The following is a 27,983-nucleotide window of genomic DNA, read 5'->3' as shown; positions in this document are numbered from 1 at the left end:
AATAATAATCAGCTAAATGTTAGAGAAAGGTGATTTCTGGAGACAAAACGAATTGAAACCTTGCGTAGCAAATCTTCATAGTTGCAACCGAGACAAATGATTCTGTGGACTACACAAGTGCTGGCATTTGCCTTACTTTTTAAAGAAATAATTCAAAATGTGATCTACATCTACAGTTAAAAAATAAAAGTCAGGGAGGGCTAACATACGGAGAGTGAAGTCAGGGCAAAGGAAATTAAGATTTCTAGGGAAATTAGTATTTTGCACTATATGAATAGCAGAGCTCTTCCTTTTTTTTGTTGCATTAGAAAAATAAACAGAAAGTTTTCTGCTTGATCTTTTAACCATGAGCTAAGCAATGTCCTTTCATGGTAGGTAACCAGCCAGCATGTGTCTTTAAATGAGGAGATGCTGACTAGTATCTGGAACCTCAGGTAGAGAAGAAGGGGGATTGTGTTACTGAATCAGATCCAAATACCAATACTATCTTGGTTAAGCTGCACATCAGAATTATTTCTGCTGAATGTCACCCAAGTTTCCTCAGAGACCTTGAAATCAGTGGAATTGCCGTGTATGTGTAGTCCCAAAAGACTATGAAAAAAGTATTTTTTCCAATAAGAGGCCAAACCTCTAGTCACCTTGAAGTCACCTCATTAGTAGGAAGATGGAAGAGGCCTAAACTACTTTCAAGTCTTTAACTGAAGGGTTTAATTTCTCCAATTTAGAAAAGATAAAGCTACTGTTGGGTTAATCAAGTTAAAGGAGGAGCAAGAACCTATTGACAATTATCAGCTAGGTTCAGAAGAGATGAACAGTGCTCTAGAAAGTCAACATCATAGGTTTTTTCTCTTTTTGCAATAAATTTTAATGAGGGTGGTGTGTTGAACTTGCTTTATTTTGAGAGGGGAATGTGGGTAGGAACACAAAGGAATGAAGAGAGAAGGCAGTGCCCTACAGACACACCTAAGCAAAAGAATCTGGTATCATTTCATGGGAAGCAAGCACATCAAAAGAGAAATCCATGTGAAGCTGTTCAAAAAAGGTTCATGACTTACTTTTGAAAATGCATGCCCTATCCAAAGAAAACCTTCCTTTAAGACAGGCAAGAAATCTTTTAAAAAGCAGGATGAGTGTTCGGTGGTCTGAGGTACTGAGGGCAAGAACAGGGACACAGAACAATACTTCTTCCAGTGATGCTCCAGCTCCATGGCTACCAAGACTGACCTCTGCAGGAGACTTCAAAAGTCATACAGAAACGATTGAACAGAACACCTACCAGCAAGGTTCCTGAATGACCAGAAAGCTGTGAATTTTGTAACCAAAGACCTCCTCAAATAAAAATACAGAGCCAAGTCTTGACAAATTTTGGAGGGAAATGCCAATTTTAGCAAAGATTCTGACGGAAAGTTACAGCAATCACAGCCCATGCTGCTGGTGAGCAACATCAGAAATGGAACAACTGAAGTTAAAAGGGAAGAGATCATTTAAATCATTAAAAGAAGAGGAAATCAAGAGGCCTTTAATTGGGAAACTGTGACATAGACACGTTAATGTTGAAAACAGTGACACTACCTTAGCCCCATCATAAAGTGTTGCTGCACAAGAGCTAGAATGGCCCCAGAAGGAATAGGTTCCTGCCAGGCTCTGGTTTTTCTGCTCAAGCACCTCAGCCAGGAGCTGGGTATCTTTGTAGAATGGAGAACGGGAGATTCCTTCATCAGGAAAAAGCCATTCTGAGGGGTCAGTCCAGCCTAATAACAGCATATCCTTATCCTGAACATACGTGCTCCTTGACAGAATTACAGGATACACTTAATCATACATCCTGATAATAACTCCCTTTTATCATTGCTCTCTCCTTTGAATTGTGCCATCTAAGAAGGAAGTGCTTGTGCACTTGTGATCTGGTAATTCACCATCCAGCATGTTCATGATGCCTGTATCACAACCTACACAACAAGGGTATGCTGCTAATCAGTGACAGAGCTTAAAACGACCTCTAAGTCACAACTTCCAGTCCTCTTATTGATTTATGCCTTGCTGAGTTATTTCCTATCCTCTGAGCTGCTGTAATGGATTTTGCACATCCACAGATCACCCAATCTATGAGGTGAAGTTTTTTTCAACCACCCCAACACATTGTACCTCACAGCTGGGTAGGAAAAGAGCACATGATTAGTCCACAAGGAGTTATGGAAAATTAGCTGTCAGGAACTAACCAACTGTAAATCAAGCTACAACTCACGAAGACAAAGTTTCCAGCAGTTTAGGGTATTCTCACTTACCACTTGCTCAGCTGCTCGTTCCCACAACCTGCTGCAAGGTGTTGCCTCCTCAGCTGGGCTGGCTCAGCCGCCTATGTGGCCACACTGTGAGATGCACCAGGGAATTGCTGAGGCTTAAAATGCCCCAGACTGTCAACCACGGGAAAATAAACGTCCGCGCAACAAGAACTTAGAGGAACAGTTTCCATACTTTTTCACTCAAGGATCTGTTTCCCAGACCTTTTCATTTCCCACGCAATACTACAGACCCTTTTCCATAAAATGTGTCACTTTATGTGCCAAGCTGAGGACAAGCAGAGGCGTGGGATTCCTGCTGTTAAATATTTCTCCCCTCTCTGCAGTTACAAAGGTACCCTTCAGCCAAGACTGGGCCTGATGCTGCAGCTCTTCCTCTATGTTCCAGACACTTTCAATCAGTACTGAGATTTCAAACTCAAGGATCCTCAGTAACATGTTCTCCCAAAGGCAGAGATACTCTAAAGTGAAAATCCCTGCCACAGCTTGTGCCACTTTGCTTCTGAGCTTAACAAGAGGAGCATCCCCACGAGCACCCATTTTTGCATGCTCTCTAGCTCCAGACATGCCCATTGTGCCAAGGAACGTGGATTTCTAGCTGTAAATACTTGCCAGATTGTGCTAGGACAGGGATATTCCAGTCACACTTTGTTCAGTGGTAAGCATTATCACAACAAATCCTAGCTCCCTGTAAATGAAACAATATTCACTTCATGCGAAAAATGATAGTATTTTATTTCTTGACTCAAATTTAAACTGCTCTATCGTTTCTTCAGATTACAGTGTATTTAACATTGAGCAGTCATCTACATTATATACTCAGAGGCTGTTCTAAGTATCATCAGTCTCTTACAATTCTTTATCGGCTTATTTTGTAGGTTCTGAACAATTCTCCATTGTTTCATATCTTGTGAGTTACAGCTCTTCTGGATGAGGCAGAAGAATGCTTCCAGCCTGAGCTGAACTCACTAAAATTAAGCTGTGGTGACCTACTATTAACAAGTAAGTCCTACACCCACCCCCACCCCCCCGCTTTTTTTTTTTTTCCATTAAAACTTAATTCTTTAGCACTGGTTCTAAGTCGACTGAACAGAGTTTGCCGATTTTGTTGGAAAGTATGGTTTCTGTAGAATCATCTGGTGCCACCGACAACCTATACACTGTAGCGGTTTAGATGAAGTAGTTGTCATGACAACTTAATTAACCAAATAAACATAGCTGCATGCAGCCGCAGCTCACGTCCTCTGCATCATCTCTACTTTAGCACAAAGTATTTTGAGGATATGTGCAAAGCATCTGTCCCCCACCCCTCTGCCTCTCCTCCTCCCCTGCCAGCCAGACAATGATGAAAATGAGGTCCCGTGCAGTACTGCCCACTTCTCCTGAGCACCTCAACTGGAATCATTACAAGAGTGTCGCTGCTTCTGACAGTGCAGAAATCCAGGTCAAGGCATTGTCATCTTCCTCTTCCTCCGACTCCTCCCCATTCTTCGCTTGAGGTCAGCTGATTAGGTCACCTTTCCAGAACTGGCTTCAAGTTCTACTATAATTAAAGGAAAAAGGACAGTTTGCGGATAAATACACAGTAAACTGCTGGCTTGCCAATAAAATCTGTTTTTACATGAAGAACTAGCACAATCAAATATGACTGCCAGCCTGAGGTTGTCTTTAAATCAGCAGTTTTTGGTAACGAATGCTCTTTTAGAAATAGGTAGCATAGCAACTTAAGTTACTCAGATAGCTCCACTCACCAAAGATCTAGGGAATAACTGACATATCTAAGTGAATGCTCAGGTCATAACTAAGTTTTAATTGCTGTCACTACAAAAGGAATGTACTGTTGTTTCATAAAGGAGTAACTGTTCCAATATCTCCCTCAAAACACAAAGCACCAAGGAAAAGAACAGATAAACAAGAAAGATTCCTTATTAGAAAGTTGTTGAGGTTACTGCAGGTTAAGGCCTTAAATGCAATGTAAAGAACAGATAACATCCAGCCGCAATCATCTACCACCAATGGCTTTTTTTATGTTCGAGAGATTTTCATGTTCCATCTTTCACCTTCTGTATCTTTATCTGCCAGTAAATATTATTGGGAGGGACTTAACAATAGCAATAAATAGAACCCAGGTAAGTAAGGCATAAGCGAGAAGGAAGATGGAAGAGAAACAACAAAACAAAGCACAAAGGTACATGCCATAGCCTTAACAGAACACCCGACAGACATTACTGCTAGCACCATCATCATTATTTTCATGCCTGTCACATCCTGGTAGTGCCCAGACTGATTTTTGATCCTGAAAGAAGCATCAGATCTATGACAAAGTCCTGTTTAGCCCAGGGAAATGTCCAGTGAAACCACATTTGAATGTTAAGAAGATATTTAAGTGACTCCTGTCTGGTTTGCAATATTTGGTGCAGAACAGCTTAGACTGAGGTGAATTTTATCCAATACTGAGTCTGATAGGATCATGGAAATTTTAAAGAATGTTACATAGGGTCTCATCCAGGAGAGCATTTAATGTCCTTCTTGGCTTTGGTGTTTTTCTAATGGGATGTAAATTCATGCCTAAAATTAAACACTGATTTTTTTTAATTGATTTTTTCTTTCAAGTCCCTAGTGATTCAACTAGTAAAGTTTTAAACAGGCTGTATCTGTGAGTTTACCTGGCATTGCTTTAATTGCCATTTTGAAAAAAATTAGAGAAAGGATGTACTTCTACCTTTAATATTTTTCCTGCTTCAAAAACACATAGATCAGTGCCAACCCCTTCCTCAACACCCCAGCAACAATCATCCCCAAAACCCCATTAAAGCTTAAATAGTGTATTCTCAAAAGATAACTTTTCAGTTCACATTTCTGGGCTGTCAGATTCAAGCAGAGAATGATAGATGAACTAAGTCAGCATTTACTTAAGGTACAACCCTCACTTTAGGAGAATAGACATATGTTATGACTGTTTTTGAGGTGCATCATCCCATTGTGCTACAGTGAAAGCTTGAAGCCTAAGGATTCTGAGTCTGTTGTTCTCGGGCACATATACATGAACGTCAATAGAAAGCGTCAAATTGAAGGAATTCAGTCCAGGGTAGGTTTAGTTATATAGAGTGGAAATAAAAGATCAATGATTATTCTGATAAATTTCGGAAATATTATGAGAAATTGTGAAAATTATTAGTTTTGCTGACCAGGCTGGTGTGAGGGAATTGGGTGTTCCTCTGCTTTGTCTGCCTTTGTGAGGTAGCCCAGGACTCCGAGTCCACGACAGCTGAAAGACACTGACTTCTGTGCAAGTGTAAAAGGACTCATGCTGACAGGCACCCGGGAGAAAATTCAGATTACCAATCAGTAAAAGTTCTGGTCCTATTTATCTGATCAGTCTCGTTGAAAGCAAGGAAAACCTCTTCAAGCTTTTGAACAAAGCACATTTTTTGTACTGAATAAAGCTAGAATTTACCATGCCTGCTTTTCTAATGGACAACTCCACACAGTAGACGAATCATCAGTATCTCTGGAACTGCACTAATTTCCACCAGCTGCAGATCTGACTCACGGTGCTTAAATGTGACTGAAATGTCTTCATATCCTGAGCTCCGCGATACATCTCCAGGAACCATATGACTGCCCACCACACAAAATTGTGAACCATCTGTCTGTCCTGGTTAATAGGCCTTAATGTTTAATAAGTAAATTAAATATTTAATATTTACAGAAATTGGGCTGCAGGCTGCACCGTTGCCAAGTGCAAAATGGCCAACAGAACGTACACAGCTGCATTTCTGCCTCTGTGGATGTAGCTGAGGAACTCCTCTGGTACCAGACACTTTCTGAAATTAACGTTTCTTAATGAGCAAGCTTCAAGAGCAGAAAGTTTTCCTATGTTTTTTGTTCAGCAGAAGGATGCTTATATCTTGAGCCGAACATCTGGACACAAATGTAGGAATTAATAAATAGGATCTATAGTTAAAGCAACTAAGCAACTTTTTTACCGTCTTTTTGTTCCTCTTCATCATCCTCCATCCTTCCTCGCTTCTGTCTTTCAATCCTAAATTCACTTTTTCTTCATGTTACACTCTCAACATAAACTGGTAAAAATGCTCACCTAAAACTTTTCAGCTTGGACGTCTGTGAATAACCAGTTCAGATACAAAAGACACAACTTGGAGGATGTCAAAAGAGCTTCCTTACTGACAGTTAAGACCCAAGGATGCATCTAATTGTGGCATGTTAGCAATATTAGATACCAGCCCCCAGCTGGGCTATCTGGGAAGAATCTAACCAACAATGCTATTCAATAAAGTTTTACTGGAGCATTTATTTTGACTGATGCTCTTAAATTCAGAGCAATGTTTTATGTAGCACATATATTAGTGCGGTAATCAGTTCTCTTTATTCAAAGCTACAGTAAATACCACAGCAATTCTAATAATTAAAATCAGCATTATAGTTTTAAATAACAGGAATATATTTGGAAGACAGCTTTTAAACCAGAGAGATTTTTTCCTTCCACTTGAGAGAAATATTTGTCCTAGCAGAGCACTCTTTCTTGTTCATTTCTAGAGCTTAAGAAAACCAACTATCAATTCGCATGGCTTCACTAAACAGCCATATAACGGACTAGTAAGACAGAGTGAACAAGGCAGGCTATGGATATTTGAGATCTGCTATTCATTCAGTCTTGAAGAGAAGCATGAATCCGGGCATATAGTGTGTCTTCATGTGGCTCAGCCATTGATGTATAGTCAGTCTGAGTGAATCGGAAGAATATAATTATTTCTAGCACGTTACAACAACAGGAGAATTATTTAGTAAACCCATCATTCCAGATGTCATAACGTGAGCAAAACAGAAAGTTGTATGTGGTCAATCATGCGATGCTGAGGAGATACTCGAATGTAGTCCCATTCTAAATAGCTATAAATCAATTTGTTTGCATAACCTTGTATCTAGCTGCCCCACAGAACACCACAGCCAGTCCAGGGTGGCTCTAACCAGTTGCTCCCTGAGGGTCATCTGTGCTGGCCTGCAGGCTGAACCAGCCTTGCTCTGAAGCACCTGGGAGATGGCACCCTCTCGTGGCGGTACGCTGAGATGCTGTCTGCTCGTCCCTTTTCTCCAGGCACACATCACTTCCTTGACATTAGGCACCTTTCTAATTCTTTGGTCTTTTCCCCTTCTTGGGAGGGAGATCTAACCACAGCCCCTGCTAGAGCAACCCCTTGCTATTTGCCCTCACCAGACACATTCTGTTTCTTAATCACAGAACTCTTCTGCTCTTATATCCAAATCATCTCGGTTTTTTCTCAGTCTTTTTTTTTTTTTTTCTTTTGCAGCCTTCTAGAGCTCTGTCCAGGTTAACAGGCTCTCGCAGATACAAAGCTCTCAATCAGATCAGCTGCCTTTTAGCCCTTTTCAGCCTGATGATTGTACAGAGGATGCTCCATCCTCTGCACACACCCTTTTTCTTTTCTGCAAGTAAGGAACAATTTGATGCCAGGTGTATAACATCAATTTCCTTTCTGTTAACAGTATTCCCAGTTTTTGATGTATTGGTGGACCTTCATTTACATCTGTTACTAATTCATCAGTTACTGCATTTCTAATTTAATAGTTAATAGCTGAAATCCACAAATAATGCATTGCGTATGACTTCCATTTTTAGCAATGAAACCTGGCAATGAGCTGCAGCATTCCCATTTTATTGTTTGTTTCCCATAAATATCTGCAAATCAGTACTGCAGTTGATCTAAAAAGATGTTGCTCTCAGATTTAGAATTACACCCTAATATTTTAAAAACAACTAACAATATATTTTAAACAAACAGGCTTCTTTAAAAGTACTGACTTGCTAAGAAGAACCATTGATAGCTCCTATTATGCAAATGTTAATAAATAAAATAATGAATTGAAAGATACAAGATAAAATATAATTGAAACAATATACATTCTCAGTTAAAGTAGGTATGCAGTATAAACTAAAGCCTTAGGGCATGTACTTTGGCACAACTGTGCTAAGGTCAATGAAATTATTGTGATTTATGCCAACTACAGATTTTCAGCAATCAAATTATTAGAAAAAAATAGTTTTATTAATTTTTCTAAAATAGAAAAGAAAATAAACACTATTTAAATGTCTTGTTTGTCAACCCCTTTTCTACAGGTGGTTGTTTCAATATACAAATCCATCTGAATACAGATTTACATCACTATGTCCTTAATCCTTCAAACATATACAGAGCTCTTTGCCTGGAATTATTCATAATCATTTCAACAACTGGAAATCTGACTCTTACTGGGGCTCTGGAGGAGCATTGTGATCTACCAGGGGGCTCAAAGACAAATTTAGCTTTCCTCTGACCAACAGTTCCTGTTTGTCGCCAGTAGTTCTGGATTTTACTATAGGCATAAAAGGGGATGCCAGCACTTCATTAAAAACAACTATGCAAATATTTTAAAGCAGCTGTGCTAGCGGTCAAGCACAGCAGCAGCTGCAGGATGAACTGTAGGGGTACATCTTAAATACAACATATGTCCAAATGTAGTTTATAATAGAGTGGAGATCAAGACAGACACAGGTCAATAAATGGTCGTGACTGGACAGTCTAAACGATTACAGAATTCAGGATGAGAAGAGGTAAATGTGCCCAAAATAATGAGTCTGTTGCTAGCCAGCGAACAATCTTTCCCCTGCAGCACATTCTGACAAACAGGATGATTATTCTTCATTAATGTTTCATTATTACTTGGATGTTTTTCTTCCTAGCACGCATACTTTTCATTTTGAAAACCAAACAAAACCTACCCCAAATCTGAAGTACTAAGTAACAGCCAACCATACAGTATAGTAAATTTAATTAACAGCATAAAGAAATTTGTGTTGAAACTCAAAATCCCATACACTAAGTGAGCATTCTGGCTACAGAATTATAGCTTCTGCAAGGAATCAGAAACAAGTGCGATTCCTTTTTCTGTCTTCCTCATTTCTTAGATATTACATTTTGGGAAGAGATAAGGTTAGAGGGACAGAGGAATTACCTAATGACCCTTTTTACTATAACTTTTAACTGGAGATGTTTTAACATGTACTGTTGTGAAAACTGCATTGCTACGGCAACCTACTAAAAAAAAAGAATCCATGTAGGTACATCACATACATATTGACATGTAAGTACTCACGTGAGGTTTTTCTTGAAAGACAAAACCACCTCCAGATTTTCTGTTTTATATATATGATTTAGGCATAGACATAATCTCCTTTCTTGAATATTTACATTCTCACCTAACTACAACTGCCTTAACCCTGGATGAACTCTAGCTGTGCAAGTGACATGCATTTTAATGGAGCAGCATACACCGAACTTCTTGAAATTAAATGAACATTTTACTTTTTTTCCCCACACAGAAGTGCTGTAAACTAGTATATATACTATATCCTTTTTAAAGTAATTGTCATTATTTTTTTATATGGTCATAATTGTTAAATACCAATTCACATATCAAACATATATAAATGTTAAACGTGCACATAAACACTAAATACCAAAAGCCTGATTATTCAAGCACTCAAAAATATAGAAATGTTAAATGCTGAATCACTGCATGTTAACTAAAAGAATGACTAACGACTCACATTAAACTGGATGTCACTTATTTTTAGTTAATTTTATATCGTATCAGTAATTTTCTTGTCCTGATGCAAGTCTTTGCACTCATTTTACTGTCATGCTAGCATTACTTATCCCATAGCTAGAGAATGTAATCTGTTATATATTTTTAATACCTTTTTTCAACTGAGCAATGATCTTGGTGATTTGCTTGTAAGAAAAAGTGCAGAGAACACCTTTTCAGATGGGAAGCTATATGAACATACCATACTTAAACCCAACAAGGCATAAATGCATTTTCAATCAATAATTCAAAGTAAAGGATTGCTTTAAAATCACCACATTCAACATAAATTAGATACGAACCTATTTTAATAATATCCAGGCGTAACACAGGACCAGTAAGAGAGAACACTGGGACACCCAGGTCTTGATATGTGCTTTGTTACATGACTTTAAAGACAGAAGGAACTGAGGCACTATAACACTGTCATGTCAAACTGCAAAGCACCTGGCCTGCCGAACAAAAAAAACAGGGCCTTTTTTAGAAGCTTAAATTTTTGTGTACAATACAAGGGAGAGCTAATTGTCCTGTGAACCAGTTTACGGGCAGAATACAACATTTTCCAACAGGAAATTCTCAGAACAGCACATTTGCTACATCTTTTCCCTTCTAGGTTTACACAGCTTCCCTGCAGCCCGCGGCCCAGGGAAAGATTCATCTCCCCAGAGGATTCAAGTTTTAACGAGCGTGTTTTCACACAAACAAGGCACAGCCACACTCTCCTTTAAAAACAGGAGGTGCAGGGCCACTGCAACTTCCCTTCAATACAATATTTAACTAGACAGGGCACTTACCCAGGAGGAGTGAGGGTTATGCACTTTGAGTTCTCTCATATGTCAGAGGCAGTATCCTGCAAAATGCCTGTATTGCCAGACTTCGGGATACTCTGCTTGGGGCACTCTCCCCTCCTTACCTCTTGAATGCAGGAAAGAGACTGTGAACACGATGTGGGTTGGTTAGGAGTGCTGCCTAGGTCAGGGGGAGTCACGTTCTAGTTTCTAGAATTGTGGAAGAATGTTATCCAAAGACTGCCCAAGGAAACAATTTCCCATAGTAAATGTGGGACTTGCAGCGTTGCAGTTTTAGTAGCAAGCACTTAAATTTCCTTCTATTCTTTTTGTACTCAAGGGAGTTTTTTGGGCATTTAAATCCCAGATGGAGATCTAAATAAAGAATGAGTCTTTTGAGTTAGGAAAGTGCTTCCCAAATTTCACAACTAGTGTCAGTAAAACTATGTAGGATGTATAATGTGAAGCATGAAGCCCCGGTGGCTTTATTGCAAATAACTCAAGGATTTTTGGTTGGATGTCTGTAAGTTTTGTTTTTCAACTAGTTCGAGTGGTTGATTTGATTCAAAAATCAACAAGATTTGCATTTGCTAAAAGGAGCAACAGCTGTAGCTGGTTTTGCTGTCCTTACAATTCCACACAATAATGTTAAAAAAAAAAAAAGAAATAAAAACAAACTCAGGTTTGAATTTGTACAATTTGTACAATTTCAGTGCCAGATCTGGTTGAGAGATGAAGAAGAAAAAAGTGTGCTGGGAGCAGAGGAGGATGGTAAGTTAGTAATTATGTCTCTTGGTACCTGTTTTGTTTACTAATCAAAGGTCTAATTGCTGTGCTCTATTTTAATTAACAATGTTCTTATTTTAATTAGTTACTTTTCCTGCATACATTAGCATTGAGAGAAACCACTGAGGATATGAATAATATGATGAAGAGTTTAAAGTTAAGCTTTTAAAAATGTTTTAACAATTTCACAAGTGTTTAATAATGAAAAATAAAGCTGCTCTTCATGAATGTGGCTACTGCTACTCCAAGGATTTCATCCTAGCCAAAAAGAAAAGTCTTGTTTTCTTTTGACTTAATAAGTCAGCTGATATCAAACATAATTAACACAGGCACCAAAAAGCTAATGTAGGAATATGAAAGGTTTGATAGTATTTAGATATGCTAAAATGTTCAAGCTGGCCGAATGTTCTGAAATGTCCCAATGCAACAGCCATACTCTTAAGAACCAATCTCAACATTATTGGCAACTATCTTTGAAACTGCAGGAACTTTATCTTCTTCCATAACACAGGCTGGGAAGAACTGTAGAACTCATACAAATTGTTCCAATTCCTGGGAAGATATCAGAACAAATAACCTTTACATAAGTACTTTAATTAACAAGGGCATATGTAGCAACCATTGTCTTTTTCCTATGAATTGTTTTTGACAAATGTGTTTACTTCCTCTGTGGGGCTGGTGCCAGGCTTGGTGTATAAAGAAAAAGATAAATCCTCTAGTTTTGGATATAGCTCTGCCCAACGTTCCTGTGTGCAGCCTAGGAAGGGGCGCCTATATGAAACTAATAGTAGTATGTTACGCAGCTGGTTAGAAAACCAGTTCATTGTCAAAGCGGCAGTTACCAATTGGGATTCTGCAGAGGCCTGTTTTGAGTGTTCTTCCTCTAAGTTGTAAATAGAACAGAAATGATATTTGTTAAACTTGAGGATACCAGCAAAATGGAAAAGTCTGAAAAACACGGTAGAAGATCATTACAATTTGTTTTGAAATAATCAGGATGTAATTCAATAAAGACAAAGGCGAAGTGCTACATCTGGTAGGAATAATCAACCGTTCAAATACAGAATGCAATAAATACAAACATAGGAACAACTGGCAGCTTTTTCAGAAAAGGAGGAGGCAACTTTTGTGGAAGAAGTGGAATATGACTTAATATTACCATGCCGCTTCACAAACAGCAATCTGTATCCCCAGCAATGGGATATGTGAAAAGGAGCTGTGAAATAATCCTGTTCTATCCAACCCAAATAAATGGTTAACTAGACCAGGTTTCATTATCACATATTTGATAGGAGGGAGAAATGCGGGTGGGAGGTTCACTGAAGATTCTGGAAAGCAACAGAAATGACAAGAGATGTACAGAAAATGTGACTGACGAAAAAGGCCCTCAAGGAATCTGATCATTAAGTCTCAGGATGCCTTAGGAAGACACAGCGATGTAGTTTGTAGGAGTGCAAAGAGTAAGGAAATGAGCTATTCACCATTTTGCTACGCACGGGCCGAAAAGTAAGTGTTCCTTGCTACAAGTAGTATCTGTTAAGTTAGACAAACTTTGTAAAGCATGGCTAAAGGAATACAATGGATTGTCCAGGGAACCTTAAGAAAAAATTAGGTATTTATCAGAAGATCATGTATTGGATTCCCTCTTTAGGTGGCAAGAGATTAGGCTACTTCTTGAGACCTTTTCCAACACAGCATTCTGATTGCCAATCTTGTACTTCTTTAATGCCACGGCATAAAGCATATTTCAGGCAGAATACTGTAGTAGAATACCTACCATTGAAATACCTCTAGGAAGAGACAAATAGTTGTATTGGGTTTGTGTGGAAAGGTTTTGATAGTGGGGAGGCTATAGGGGTGGCTTTGTTGAGAAGCTGCTCGAAGCTTCCCCCATGTTCGATAGAGCCAATGCCACCTGGCTCCAAGACGGACCCGCCACAGGCCAAGGCCAAGCCCATCAGCAACGGTGGTGGGGCCTCTGGGATAACATACTTAAGAAGGGAAAAAAAACCTGCACAGCAGCAGCCAGAAGAGAGGAGTGAGAATATGTGAGAGCAGCAACTCTGCAGACGCCAAGGCCAGTGAAGAAGGAGGGGGAAGAGGTGCTGCAGGCACTGGAGCAGAGATTCCCCTGCAGCCCATGGTGAAGACCATGGTGAGGCAGGCTGTCCCCCTGCAGCCCATAGAGGTTAAGGGTGGAACAGAAATCCACCTGCAGCCCGTGGAGGACCCCACGCTGGAGCAGGTGGATGCCTGAAGGAGGCTGTGACCCCATGGAGAGCCTATGCTGGAGCAGACTCCTGGCAGGATCTGTGGACCTATGGAGAGTGGAGCCCACGCTGGAGCAGGTTTGCTGGCAGGACTGGTGACCCCATGGGGTACCCACACTGCAGCTGTTTGTGAAGAACTGCAGCCCATGGGAAGGATTCACATTGAAGAAGTTTGTGAACTGCCTCCTGTGTGAGGGACCCCCCTGCTGGAGCAGGGGAAGAGTGTGAGGAGTCCTCCACCTGAGGAGGGAACAGCAGAGACAACCTGTGATGAACTGACCACAACCCCCATTCCCCGTCCCCCTGCACCACTCAGGGGGAGAAGGTAGAGGAATTGGGAGTGAAGTTGAGCCTGGGAAGAAGGGAGAGGAGGTATTTTAAGATTTTTTATTTCTCATTACCCTACTCTGATTGGATTGGTAATAAATTAATTTCCCTGAGTAGAGTCTGCTTTGCCCATGACGGTAATTGGTGAATGATCTCCCTGTCCTCATCTCAACCCACAAGCCTTTTGTTGTATTTCCTCTCCCCTGTGCAGCTGAGGAGGGGAGTGATAAAGCAGCTTTGGTGGGCACCTGGCATCCAGTCTGGGCTCAACCCACCACAATAGTTAAGTATTGCACAGTTGTAGCAGGGAGAGGAGGCAAAGGGAAATTCAGGAGAATGCAAGGAGGTTTGCATTGATTTTAGCCTTGATTTGTTTTGGTACACTTCTGTCAGCTGAGTGCTTTCAGTTCTCTTCTTCAGTTAAAGGTCATACTGCAGTTACCAACCAACAAAGCTCGTATTTTAGTGCCTAAATGCTACTGCCCTAGCACAGCAGCAGCAGAATGTTATGGATGCAATTAGGGAAGCTAAAAAAATATCTCAGAATTGGGTTTTCTAGAAAATCATAATTAGCTATTCAAGCCATACTTGGGAAACATTTATTGGCAAAAATGATGCATTTTGCTAAAGTCGTAGCCAACTTCAAGTGTACTACAAAAGCTGCTTAATGTAAAAGTGTGACTTCTGCTCAATAACAGCACAGTTCGTAAGAATTGCCAGCAACTTTTTATCACACTTGCATCCATTAGTGAAGGGGGAGCGGGGAGCACAAAGTGCAAACACCCAGAAAAACAACTGAGTGTTTTTCTTCATCTTATTCAAGATTAGCACTAGGGCACGTGATTCTGAGAGACACCGAATGCTTTCAACTTACGCTTGTTACTCAGAGAAGATCAGCTGTTTAGTAACTTGTTTACTTGCAAACTACATCTCTAACTCAGCCTCCAGCCTAAGTCACTTGTGCTTCACAACACTTAGACATTTGGCAGTAAGATCACAACCACTATGAATAATCTTCTAGTTCACCAGCAAGGAGGAAACGAGGACTCACAGCACCAAGAATACCATGTATCTGACATTGCCAGGGTGACTGGTAAAGGTTCAACTGCAGATAAACATTTTAGTCCTCATGAACACTCCACTTTTCTTTCCTTAAGATGACTCCCTCTAGGAGCTGAGTGAGTGATGCTAACAAGATGCTGAGGAGCAAGTTCAGTACTGTTGCCTGTATACTAAGTTTTCCACAGCCTACAGAATTTCTTTGTGAGAAATGTTACATTGACCAGGAGTAATAAAACTCATTAAACCTCCTTCTTCCCTCCCCAAGCCCAACCAAAAGAAAACAAGATTGTGAAAGCACTTGCCACCTTTTATATTTTTATTGTTCATTTCATAATGCATACAGTCTTGTATGGTGTCTTTATGTTGTCCATATATAGTATGCCACACAGCAAGAGACAGACAAATTCCCAAAAGTTTCCATATTCTAATACAAACAAACGAAAATTAGATAAAATAGTATTATCTCATTATACAGAAGGCAAACCACAGAAAGTGTATTAGATCACACAAAATAAAGGCAGAAACTGAAACAGATCTTCCAAACCTGTTTATTAAGTCCATCAAAAATACCATGTGCTTTTGGCAATTCCAAAACAGATTAAAAATGATATGAACCTAGTTAGGGCTTGTCAACCTAAAAAGATTATTTAAAAATAAATTTTAACAGGTTCCCAATTCAGAAGAAATTCAAGTGTGAAATTCCATCAAATGATAGTACAAAGGGAATAAACAAAAACCTTTTTCCTCCTTCAATATAAATTAATTGCCAGACCAGTTTGTCAAAGATTACTCTTCTTTCTTTCATATAAGGATGCATATAAGTTCATGAAGTTATTCTCAGAGGATGAAACTAAGTTGTCAAGATCATAATCAACTTCATAAGTAGGTCTCTTCCCAAAAATTACAAGAGCAAGAAATACAGCAAAGTGTGCGGTAAGTCCCCATATCTTGAATGATGTTTTACGTTCATGGTCATGATATATAAAGCAGTGCACCCAACTTAAGTACCCAGATGAGGTTTTAAAAGGCAAGGTCTTGTAATTTAAGGGTTTGATAAAGTAGTCCAATGGCACGACAAAAACATCACTCACTTCATCTGGATTAGGAACGGCCTGGAATGTATCCTCTATAAATCCTACAACTGGTGTTACCAAGTGATTCATCTAAAAGGAAAAAAAAAACAAAAACAAAACAAAACAACAAAACACAACAAAAACACCCAAACACTAAGTTTCTACCAAGTAAAAGAATGTTATTTTAAGATTTTCTCTCATTAAAATTTCATTTGTTGCTGTTTGTGTCCACTGCCTTAAGAAGAGTCTGGTATCACCTCTTTAATCACCTCAGAGGTACGTTAAGAGGGCAGCTAGATCCTCTGCTAGCTTTCTCATCCTCAGGCTGAGCAAACCCACTTCTCAGTCTCTCCTCATAACCCAGGTGTTGCAGCCCCCTTACTATCTTCCTGGATCTCCACTGGCTCTCACCAGTTTACCACTGTCTTTCTGGTACTCCAGTGTGTCCATAACTGGACATGGTACTCCAAATGTGTTCTCACAAGTGCCAAATACAGAGCAAGAACCTCCTCCCTTCACTGTGCTGGCAACACAGGCTGCACACTTTAAGCAGCGGTGGTTATTTACAGTTATGGGTTTGAAAAGGTCGTTATCAACCTTACAAAAGAAAATAACACAAGCTTATTTTCTAACGATACGCTGACTTACTCGGTTTATTGCTTACTTTATCAATTCCAGGCACAAGCCTACAGACCACATCCACCTTCTCTGGCTGCAGCCCCACTTCTTCTTTAGCTTCTCGGAGAGCAGTATCAATTTCATCTTTATCAGTTGCTTCACTTTTACCTCCTGGAAAACACACTTCCCCTGGTGATCTTCTCAGCTAGAATTTAAAGCAGTACTACTGTTAAATATCACAAATGCTACATTTCTTCTTGGATGCACAGACACCTGTTCATTTTGCAGAACACTTTATGTTTGATTCCTCTTTCCAGTCAAAGAAGCTGGAAATGATGGTTGAGGGGTTTCTGCAGATGGGAAGAAATGTGCCTTATCGAGCTACACAAGAAAAAGTTGGGCCTCTACCCAATCCATAAAGCTTCACTAGCAGAAATACACATATCATTTGTACGATATTGTGTAAGTAATACTATACCTTCTGCTTTAATACATATTTCATCATCTTGCTTGCATAAGAGACTGACAGATCAATCTACACGGACAACTTGAATCATGAGATTAAAATACTCAAGGTTTAAGAGCAAGAACTTCTAAAATACACATTCAAATAACGTACCTTTAAGTACATTATAGTAATACACTTGCATATCAAAGATCACCAACAATCAGTCTATCAGCCAAGTAACTGTAATTATTAGGGTCTTCATATTTCTAAGCAAGACCCAAAAAACCTTCAATTTTTCAGCAACAAAAATCCAGACAAGTAAATAATCTCTGAATACAGGCAGTTGATTGGGGGGGGTGTATGTGTGGAAAACAAGACCTCTAAAAGAAAAAATGCTGGCAGAAGAGTTCTGGGGGACTTAGGTTGTTGCCTTTCATTTCATATATAAAAGGGAGAGAAGAGTAATGTTAAACGCAGATTGAAAAGTCACATTAATAAAGCCTGCACTGCATTGCCAGTTTTCTCATGTAAGTCATAGTAAACAATCAAAATTTCCTTTTCTGATCTGGAATTCATCTTGCACTGTCGCAGGTTTCTGGGTACCCAGCGTTTTTCTGGCATGTGAACACTAGAATCATCGGTGTATAAAAATGCCTGCTTCTACCCTCGGCCATGTTGCCTGGACTGAAGTGTGAACAGCAGGCCCTGGAACCTGCGGATGGGACTGCGAGTGAGAACACAAGTATTTATTCCCCCTCAAGCCAGCCCGCTGGGGCGCCACTCGCGTCCCCCAGCGCCCGGCCCTGGCCGCGGCACCCACCTGCATGGCCCTGACGGTGAGCAGGAGGTGCAGCCTGCCCTCCCGCACCAGCAGCGGCAGGAGGACGGAGGCTTTGGGCAGCGGCAAGCGGGAGAACTTGTCTCCGACATCGAACTCCCTCAGGCGCAGCCGCGCTTTCTCTTTTACGGTCGGTCTAGAAGCAAACAGAAAGCAGCAAGCAGCGCCGTGACACCCCGAGGCCGCACCCCGGCCCCCAGCACCCCGCAGGCACCGCGGGAGGGGTTTTACCACAGAGCCGACCCCAGCGGCTGCCGGCGGCCGCAGGGACGCGGCCGCTGACACACCGCCCCGCCTTCCCCCCCCCCAAGGCCCGGGAAGGCCTCTCCTCTCTGCTGCCTGATTGCCTTCCGGGGGACAACGGGGCAGCACACAGGGGCCGCTGAGGAGGGGCCAGGGAGGACCACTACCTTTCCTGCTCAGCCTCCCGCTCCGCAGCTGCCATCTTTGCCACTCCCCTACCCGAGAGCGGACTCTCCCCCTTCACCTCCCACCTCTCCCTCTGACCGACGGCTGGTTTCTCCAATCAGCACGCGAGATCTCCGAGCTCCGCCTTCTGATTGGCGGCGGGTAGGCCAAGAGGCGGGGGAGCCCTGGCGTGGGCGGCTGCGCGCGGCGTTCCCGCCGCCGGGCTGGCGCTGAGGGGAGGCCCGGGCTGGGCTCTGCGGACAAGGTCCCTTTCCAGGGCCGCTTCACAGGGACAGCGAGGTATCGGTGACAGCTTCCCCGGGCTACAGTGACCCGGAGAAGGGCGGCGTTATTAGCTGCCAGCAGTCCTCTTTCCAGCTGGAAAAAGCAGACACCTGCCGAGCGGTTTGGTGTGGCACCCCGCTGAGCCGCGGCCCGCCCTGAGGGGTGAGGGCGGCGGCAGCGAGCGAGCGGCGCTCGGCTCCAGTACGAGCCGTTCCCGCTGCTGTAGGTAAGGGATCCGTCCGTACAGGCTCTAGAGTTCTTCTTCTCATCCGCTTTGAAGGGCGGATGGTGTGACAGGCCACAGCCTGAGGCTCTCGGGGCTCTGGAAAGGAGCACGGCACCCCTGTCAGAGCCTGGCCGCCTACAGCCCAAGGCTCTTAAAAGCTAAAGGAGATCGACAGACCCTCTTGAACACCGACGCCTAGCTCGGTACTCTTAATTCACAATCGAAAAAAAAAAACAAACCCCAAAACCGCCAAGGTCTCAGAGCTTATTTTAATCATTTAGTACAGGTGGGGAACAGTGAGATGTCAGAGACTGCCTCCAGCTTGGTGCAGTTTCTGGGCAGTAAAATTCCAGTTCTCATTAGGGACAGACGAGTAGCAGAAGTAATTTTCTGCTATAATGGTTTATCATCCAGTCTTAACAGCTAGTAATCAGTGTTAAACTGCAGTTCAAGTAACACCACAATGGTACAATCAATCCTGGATCCCTCAAAAAACAAGACACAACACCCCAAGTTATATGGAATGTATAAGAAGTAATCTCAGTGTAGTTACCTTAATGTTACGTGATGTTAATGTTTTCATTGCATTAAGCTAAAGAAACCAAATGTATTTTCCGTGTGGTATGCACTTTGTACAGTTGACTTAAGCATTTAAGGACCTGAGATTATTCAGGCTATTTGTTACAGAAAGTACATGTGTATATATTTACACACACAGGCACACATGTAAAAAGAAGTGCAGTTTATATACCATATGCATAGTGTCTTACTTTATATAGTAAATTAAAACCCAAACATAATTACATACACGTGTACAGGTCCTGGCTGTGTCCCTGGTGATTCCAGCAGAATAAAATACCCATTTTATGGCCAGTGTTCTCTTCAGGTTTCAATGAAATTTGAACAGAACTAATTCACCTTTAAGCTGTTTTAAATAATCATTAAAGGAAAAAATATGTAGAATACTATTTTTGGAAAATGTTGTAGTTCTTCAGTGAAAAGAGCACAATTAGTAGATTACTACTTATTATTCATCCACACAGCTGTACATGCCACTGAACTATTGTTCCAGAAGACTGATGTGATCAGATCCTGTATTTCTCTTTGGCTTTCTCTTTCAGAATGCAGATGTGCTAAAAAAAAAAAAAAAAAAAAAAAAAGGACCACTTTAGTAACTTTAGTCAATCTTTGCCTTCATAAAAAATTCAAGAATGATTTTCAGTCATATTCCTGGCATTGTAAAGAAAACAAACCACAAGAGAAATCTTTGCAAATTTGGTTGCAAGTTTACGACTTGCAGTAAAATTGAAATGTTAAGATTGCTTCTAAGCTCATCTGTAATTTATAGATTTGTATATTCTGAAGAGGTCAGGTTTGTTCAATTATTGTATCCTTCTTCATACTGCTTTGCAATAGCATAGATACGGTATGTGCCTTTAACAGAACTGGTTTGTCTTGTTAAAAAGACTTGCAAATGAAAAACTTTTCAACTTACCCAGATTTAAGACAGTATTTTTTAAACTAAGGAGGGGGAAAAAGATCAGCTCTTTCTATCAGTTATGCTCTTTCCAAGTCTACTACTCAGTGCAGCCTAAGGAGGCTGTAATGGAACAAAGGAAAAAATATCTTGATGGACATGTTATACAGTGTAGGAAAAACATTCACACACAGGCCACACACAGCCATCTTAAAGACTTGGCTAGAAAAGAGCAACATAGGATTTCACTAGGACAGGCAAACATCAAATTAAAGCCAAATTACAAGTTGCTTTCTTTTCAGATGGAGCCAGCATATTTTATGCTGCCAACAGTCCTGGAGGATTCAGAATATCGTACAGCACAGCTGGGCCACAAGACTTGTGGAGTAGATTCATGAAAAGGTAAATCATAAACAAGTTCTTACGCATTTGCGTGGAATTATCAGCTTGGCATGTTAACAGTGGTTTTGCCCTTTTAATGGAAGTTTCTAGTCAGATTTGAAATTCTGTTAATTGTTGAGAAGCTCCTAGTATAATCTAATGTTCTTGCTTGTTAGCTGTGGTAACAGTCATATAGGTAACAATTGAGGCACGCATGTATGTACTTACATTTAGATCTCTGAAGTACTCATTATAATCAAGAGCATATCCAACCACAAATTTATCTGGAATTTCAAAGCCTATATCTGTAACAAAACACAATTCTTTTTATTCTTGGGTGGTGTAAATAGCTTTTAAGTACACAGTTTGTATTCAACGCGTGCTTCAGCTATTTAAGAGCAATACCTAACAAATACATCATCTTGCTTTCAAGGAACTTAGCATGCTTCTTTAAGAATCAGACCTGTCAATTGATGACAAAGATTAGAATCTATACCACCCCCTTCAGCTAGTAATACAATTAAAATGTTAAGAGAATGTATTTTAAGAACAAAATAATTATTTAAAACCTACTTAGGAGGTAGTCACGGGAGAGGGAGACAAGGAGTGAGATTTTAGTTGTGTAAAAGTAGATGCACTGCAACTCAGTAGGGATTTTCAGTTTGAAAACAAGGCAAGTTTAATGCAGAGTCAAAAAAATGCCTTATAGGGTCAAAGGCAAACAATACAATTTTAAGGTTTGATTCTATTATCTGGTAACAAATAGCCAAACCTGCATTCAGACCAACCAGGAAAAAAAAAGGTGGTCATGAGGTTTCAGCATAGGATAGCTGGTTGTCAGTTTACAAATTTTGGTGTCTTTTCTCCCCATTTCTCTTGGCCTTATTGAAACTTACGTGCCAGTTTTCAAACTTACTGCATGAAGTGAAATTATGAGGTCATATTTTGGACAACCAGAAAAAATGCAATACTTACAGTCTGGTCTGTAACCTGGACTTCGATGTGTCCTTTTAACAAGCAGGCTGTAAGGCAGAGCAGAGAAAGTTATGTTTTTAAAAATATATCTTGCTCTAAGTTGTATACTTCACTTCTCCCACCCTTGCCCATAAGCTTCTACAATCATGCAGTTAAATTAAAACAATGACATTATTGTAACAGAAAGAGTTCAGCGTTATAATTGAGGAAGAAGTGAAGGCTCTGATCTAGGTTCGTTCTGAAGGCCCAAACAACTCTATTGTTTTACATTTAGTTCTCTTCAATTCTGTATCCCAAATCATTATCTTTTCATGTAGCAATGTATCAGCATACTAGAACAGCATATACAGGTAAGCGACTTAAAGTGGCATGTAAAGATTTTGGCGGGGAGGGAGGGAGGGAGAAGAGGACAAGCTCTGCAACGTCACTATGATTTCTTCCACAAAGTCATATCCATTCTTGCTTTTCCTGTGCACTTCTGAAGAAACTGAGAACCTCCTGGACAGTCACTAGGAGCAGCATAACTGGTACATAACCCAAGAAGTGGTTTTTCAAAGCATCATGATTACTTGACAGAGACAGGGATATTCTAAAAAAATTCCTTTTAGAGGTCATCTAAAAGCAGATCTAGAAGTCATCTTGCAAGTGCTGACAAACTCTTAGATTCTGAAAATCTGTATGACCTGAAAACCTGTATTACTGAGGATATTAAGAAAAATTATGAGTGTTGTCATTGTAGTATTGAGGCAACTGAGAAGTTGTTAGGAAACCTATGGAAAGAATTGAATTTCCTTCAAACATAAGGAGGTAAAAAAACAGGGAATCCATCAGACTTTATGGATTACACAAAAAGAGCCAGGAAACGTTTTTTATTCATTTTAACAATGAAGGTGGTGGGGCATATGTAAATTTTCCAGTTTAATTAATACTTAGTTTTTCACCAGCTGGATAAGGGTTCCTTCCTGCTTTTTATTCCTCTTCCCCCAAACTTCAAACCACACAAAACCCAAACACCCACCAGCATACACTGACTATTCACCTAAATGATTTTGCTGTATCTTCTCATTACAATACATTAGTAAGTGGCCATATCACTGTACCTTACAACTTTTACCATCTTTGGTTCGTTGTCTTTTAGTTTTGAAAGTAGTGCTTTCATTGTTCTACCAGTCTCAATAATGTCCTGAAAGAGATAAAAAAAATTATCCTCTGAGTCTGAAAGAAAAAACAGTTTGTCAGTAGATTAATTTAAAGCATAAAACCCAGTCAGCAACCCTGACAACACAGTAACATAATTAATTGTTGTTTTGTATGCAATAGGTATTAACTTGCAAAACAGGGAGAAAAACGTCCATGTCATTCCCCACCTCCACACTCCAACCTTTACTTACCTCTACTACTAACACATTCTGGAAAAGATCATGTAGGGAGAGAAAGAAAAGAAAATATTTACATGGCAACATTCAGTGAATTATACACTGGAAAAGTTCTCACTACAAATTTCAGTTACAAGTAATTTGCAATTGATTTTCAAAGGAGCTTGTCGCTTAAGTTATTTTACTGCTTTCTGAAGAGTCTTTCTGTAAGTGTTTATGGAAGCATAAAATAATGTGAGAAAGCCACCTATGTCACGTTTTATATATTATTCTATGTATAGCAATAGCATTCTAGAACCATACCGCGTGAGTCAGTTTAAGATGGTTCATTTCTGGGGGCTGTGGAATAAAAGTGTGGAATAGGATCTTTAGAAGCATTCAGTATTGATCACATTAAGTTTACATTGAGATCAGTGGGAATTACTCACTGTTTCAAAGCGTGGTATTTTAAACCAGTGTTAAGTGGCTGTAAATACATAGTATCAAAAGCTTAATAAAGATGGATTTCCTGGAAGATACAGGTAAGAACTGTTCTTTCCCCTTAAAAGCTGAAAATGCTAATTCATACCTTCCCATTTAGTGTAGACAGTTCCTCACCAACAATACTGATTTTTTCTGTAGGGGAATCATTCTAGAAGGAGAAAGGAGAGAGGGAAGTCACATAAAACATGCTCAAGAGCGTTATCTTGTATGTTTATGAATGATGTGCTGCTCTTGCTTTTCCTCTATCAACTTGCAACTTTACACAGCACTCCTTCAGTAAAACAGCTTTTAAGTAGCTGAGAGCAGGAGGAGAAAGTGAAGTATCAGTGCAGACAGATGTTTGCATGGAACAACAGTACATCCATATTCATGGAATAGACACCATTGCTTTCAGCTATTTTTGTTACCACAGATTTAGTTTAGAATTCTATGAAAAAAAATTATAGGATATCATAAACTGTTGTATTTAGCACGGTTTAAATGCTGATCAGTGCACAGAGCTCTAGCCTTCAAAGAGGGGAGAAAATAAAATGGAAAAAAATAGCATAAGTCATTGCTTTACATTTTTTGGCTCAGGCCAGCTATGGTTGGTTCACTCAAAAGATACCTGTTCCCAACACACAGATTATGAAAACGAGTCTCTCCAATATTATCTGTAGGAATGAAAAATAATGCAGAGAGAGACAATAAGCAAGTCTCTGATGCTAAGGTCCTCTCTATGCCCCCTCCTGCCAAAGGGTGCCGTGGTAAGGACAGAGTAGAACCTGTATGGAAGCTTTGGGCTGGAGAGGAGGATGTTGGAGACCTGACCCTGGCTTTATCATGTTAAGTGTTCTGCTATGTGCTCATTCTAGTGAATATACAATATCCATGTGATCTTTGGGGCAGATCGATAAATCAGTTACTTTTCAGTATGTAATAAATTGAGTTGCGCTGAAGAGGATATATGCATAAACTCAATTTTTGTGGGGTTTTCATGTAGACTACCAGTATTCAGAATGTCAATCTATGGGGAGAGTCAATTTTGCAAAGAAAACAAAATTGCTTACACAGTAGCTTTTTATTCTAACAAAATCCACAGTAATAGGCACAGATTTATCACCATTTTGATTTAGTGCTTTTATATGGTCCAGCAAATCAGCAAAGAATTTATAGCCTCCTTTAAGGACACAGAGTGCAACAATGTGATGGCTTCCCATATCTTGCATGATATCTCTAGCCAAACGTTCTGTCCTGGAAGGAAATAAAACCAAATCCTGTATAAGTATTTTGTATATCATATTTGTTTGTCCATATATTAAGCAATGCCCAAGTTAATCTGATCTTGCTGTTAGGATTTAATAACCAGCAAATTGTGACAGCAGTAAGACATAGGGAAGTTAGTTACATATTTGCAGTTCACAAGATGATGCCTACTCCTCTTGACATAGAATAATAGAATGATTGAATTGGGTTGAGTTGGAAGGCACCTTAAAGATTGTCTAGTTCCAACCCTCTGACATGGGCAGGGACACCTCCCACTAGACCAGGTTGCTCAAAGCCCCATCCAGCCTGGCCTTGAACACTTCCAGGGATGGGGCATCTTCAGCTTCCCTGGGCAACCTGTTCCAGTGTCTCACCACCATCACAATAAAGAATTTCTTCCTAATGTCTGATCTAAATCTACAGTCTTTCAGTTTAAAACATACTTTTGATTTAATCCATCTCTCTAAACAATGCAGGATAGGAAAACTTGAGATATTTGAGATAACATGGAAACTTAACTGGAGTTGTAGAGGAATCCTCTCCATAAAACTCCAGAACACAAGAGTTATGGCTGCAGGGTTTCCACGTTTCTCATGGGCTATGCAGGGTAGGGCCTCAGTCTTTTCATTTGGAGGGAAATGGATCGTTGGCATCACTATCACTACTCTTTGTTGTTTACTCTAGTACCTGTCCAGGATGAGTCCATGAGGAATGAAGACTGTTTCTAAATCTTCTTCATAATGCTTAGGAATACAAAATAGATTTTTGTTATAGCCACTTTCTTCATCTCTTATCTGCAAGTGAAAGGAAAATAGTTCTAATAGTAAAGACAGAGCCACACAGGAAAAAAGCTTCCAGTCTCTGATAATGAGGAGAAAGACTCCTCTGCCCGCCTGCACACACCCAATAATGTGTCAGAATAAAAACACGTCTGAGAGTTTTTGAATTTTCTATAGAACATTTCACAATCTGTCTGATAACTCAGTAGCTACTGTGCTTGTCTGAGATGTAAATGGATAGAGAACTACTTTGCCCCAGTAATTATAAGAGAAATTCTCAACCACCATCAACTCATAACAAACACCCAAAACAAGAACAACCCCCCCTTTTGTATTCTCCATTTCCCCTTCTGCAGAGTGCAGTAGCTTGCTTGTGTGGTAGACAAGCAAAAATTAAAATTTAAGGCAAGTAGATTGGGATTACAGCTTGATCTCCAGTCACAAGGTGACTTTGGGGCATTGTACTACCTTGACCGTCATTTTCCATTGTGTAAAAAAGAAAACTCTGTCTCCAAAGTGCGAATTCACAACTGAACTTTTGACAGAGGTAAGCACATACCAACCATCAGCTGTCTCAGAGGACAGGGGAGGCAACTTAACCCAAAGAAGAAGCTTTGAGGTGGTAGTGGGAAGAGGAGAAGCTGCTGTGGGTGTCCGTAGGCGGAAACTAGAGATCTACTGAGCTGCAGTTCAGCCCTGCTAGCAGATTGCTCCTCAGCATGGTTGGGGAGATGCCATAGCTACTTCCCACAGATCAGGGCCTTAACAGTTTTGCCGTCAGGTTTAGAGTTATGGTTCTTTTTTCAACGTGCTGGCTCCAGGCTGTTGCACCAGAGGTGTCTGGTTGTGTAGAAGTTACATATTCTCCATTTGGGCTTCTCTTCTGACTAGTCTTTTGGCCCCAAACAGATCTGCGTCCTTTGATTCTACCACCCTTCAAGACCATGATGGATGCTTTGGTCTTTGTTCATTTATGAAATGGTGGTACAAAAGCAGGGAAGAAAAAATATAATGAGGTAGAAACAATTGTGAATAAGAGGGCTAATATGTAAGTATTAGAAATAAGTTCAGAAAATCATCAAATTAGATTTCGACACATCTAATATTGCCCTGTTATTGTTAAAAAATACAGAACTAATTGAAAGAAAAATTCAAAGCTGGCTTAAAGCTTCACTCGTGCAAAATAGGTTATCTACACACCAGTTGCATTCAACAGAATTCAATACAGTGGCTTGCTGATGGACAGCACAGAGCTATGAACTAGGCAGTAGAAGCATAAAGTATTCCTAACAAACAAGTTAACACCTGCAACTCTTTAGACAGATGAATTGTTTTTAATTCTCTTTCTTTGGCTTAGGAGAGATGAGTGCTTAGGAAGAAAGGAAAAATGGACTGTAGGGAACAAGAGTAGGTTATTACTTGCAAAACTCACAGCAGCCACAAAAATGAGATAGCCAATTACTGCTGTTTATTTTAAATTGGCCACAAATAGCCTGCTTCATTTAATGATACAACTAGAGAGACAGGTGTTAACAAGCATTTCAAAGAACAGATTATCATAGTACAAGGCAATGCATAGAGAATCTCACCCTGGCTGAACTAACCATGTTCTGCAAGTACTCAAAATTGATAGACCTTGATGTGCCAAGTTAGACTTACAGAATAGCCTTGCAGTTGAGCACTGTTTAGAGTGTCAGCTGTACTATTTTGCCTGGTTTAGTTACTATATTCTTCGTGGCTGATGTCAACAAAGTGAAAGCTTAGGTAAAGGATTGCTTTAAATTAGGTTACTTTGTACTTTATTAATCTTGGAAGAGATACTGGCAGTTAACAGTGTTATCAGCTGTAGATGAAGCTAGACAGTAGCATCTATGAGCAGGCTTTAATGTAGAGCAGAACTGCTTATAGTTGAGTGTTATATTAACCCAGTTGGCCAGTTTGAAATGGGTAATTTCTGCCTGTGTGAGGTTGCTAGTGGTGACAGACAGAATGCATATACAGGATATGGGAGTCTGTCAACAAGAAGCAGGGATGATAGGACATAATTAGAAGCATTGGTCAAAGTTGCAAGACTGTTTATTTGAGACTACTGGAACACATAAGCATTGTTTTCATTTGGAGTATAGGAAAAGCACCCTTAAGGGTAGTCACTGACACAATAAACAGTTTA

General features: G+C 40.2%; 2 protein-coding genes across 2 annotated transcripts in view; both read right to left on the bottom strand.

Annotated features, from left to right (window-relative positions):
* Window positions 1–15,733: 15,733 nt before the first annotated feature.
* NUDT7 (nudix hydrolase 7) lies at window positions 15,734–18,631 on the bottom strand. The gene is made up of 4 exons (XM_082489341.1): window positions 18,589–18,631; window positions 18,161–18,314; window positions 16,939–17,097; window positions 15,734–16,364 (listed from the first exon to the last, which is right to left on the bottom strand). Exons 1-4 carry the CDS (start codon window positions 18,621–18,623, stop codon window positions 15,981–15,983), a joined length of 732 nt encoding a protein of 243 aa, XP_082345467.1. The 5' UTR covers window positions 18,624–18,631; the 3' UTR covers window positions 15,734–15,980.
* Window positions 18,632–20,182: 1,551 nt separating this feature from the next.
* LOC309676955 (hypoxanthine-guanine phosphoribosyltransferase-like) overlaps window positions 20,183–27,983 on the bottom strand; it is a gene marked incomplete at both ends in the record, with an annotated part of 114,956 nt that continues 107,155 nt past the window's right edge. The window contains 8 exons of the mRNA XM_082489621.1: window positions 20,183–20,230; window positions 21,184–21,260; window positions 21,931–21,977; window positions 23,031–23,113; window positions 23,322–23,339; window positions 23,875–23,937; window positions 24,839–25,022; window positions 25,722–25,828. Coding sequence (XP_082345747.1) covers window positions 20,183–20,230; window positions 21,184–21,260; window positions 21,931–21,977; window positions 23,031–23,113; window positions 23,322–23,339; window positions 23,875–23,937; window positions 24,839–25,022; window positions 25,722–25,828 — 627 coding nt within the window. The remainder of the gene's footprint in view (window positions 20,231–21,183; window positions 21,261–21,930; window positions 21,978–23,030; window positions 23,114–23,321; window positions 23,340–23,874; window positions 23,938–24,838; window positions 25,023–25,721; window positions 25,829–27,983) is intronic.

The sequence above is a fragment of the Vanellus vanellus genome, assembly GCF_965231255.1.
Source record: "Vanellus vanellus genome assembly, chromosome: 12".
Taxonomy (NCBI): domain Eukaryota; kingdom Metazoa; phylum Chordata; class Aves; order Charadriiformes; family Charadriidae; genus Vanellus; species Vanellus vanellus.
Note: the sequence above shows the minus strand (reverse complement) of the source record. Positions and strands in the feature narration are given on the sequence as shown.

Bases quoted from the DNA above. Each gene is read 5' to 3' on its own strand.
- NUDT7 (XM_082489341.1), bottom strand. From the start codon at position 18,623: ATGGCAGCTGCGGAGCGGGAGGCTGAGCAGGAAAG. The intron at 18,315-18,588 runs GTAGTGGTCCTC...GTTTGCTTCTAG, and splicing joins CGGGAGGCTGAGCAGGAAAG to ACCGACCGTAAAAGAGAAAG. The intron at 17,098-18,160 runs GTGGGTGCCGCG...TTTAAATTCTAG, and splicing joins TCACCGTCAGGGCCATGCAG to CTGAGAAGATCACCAGGGGA.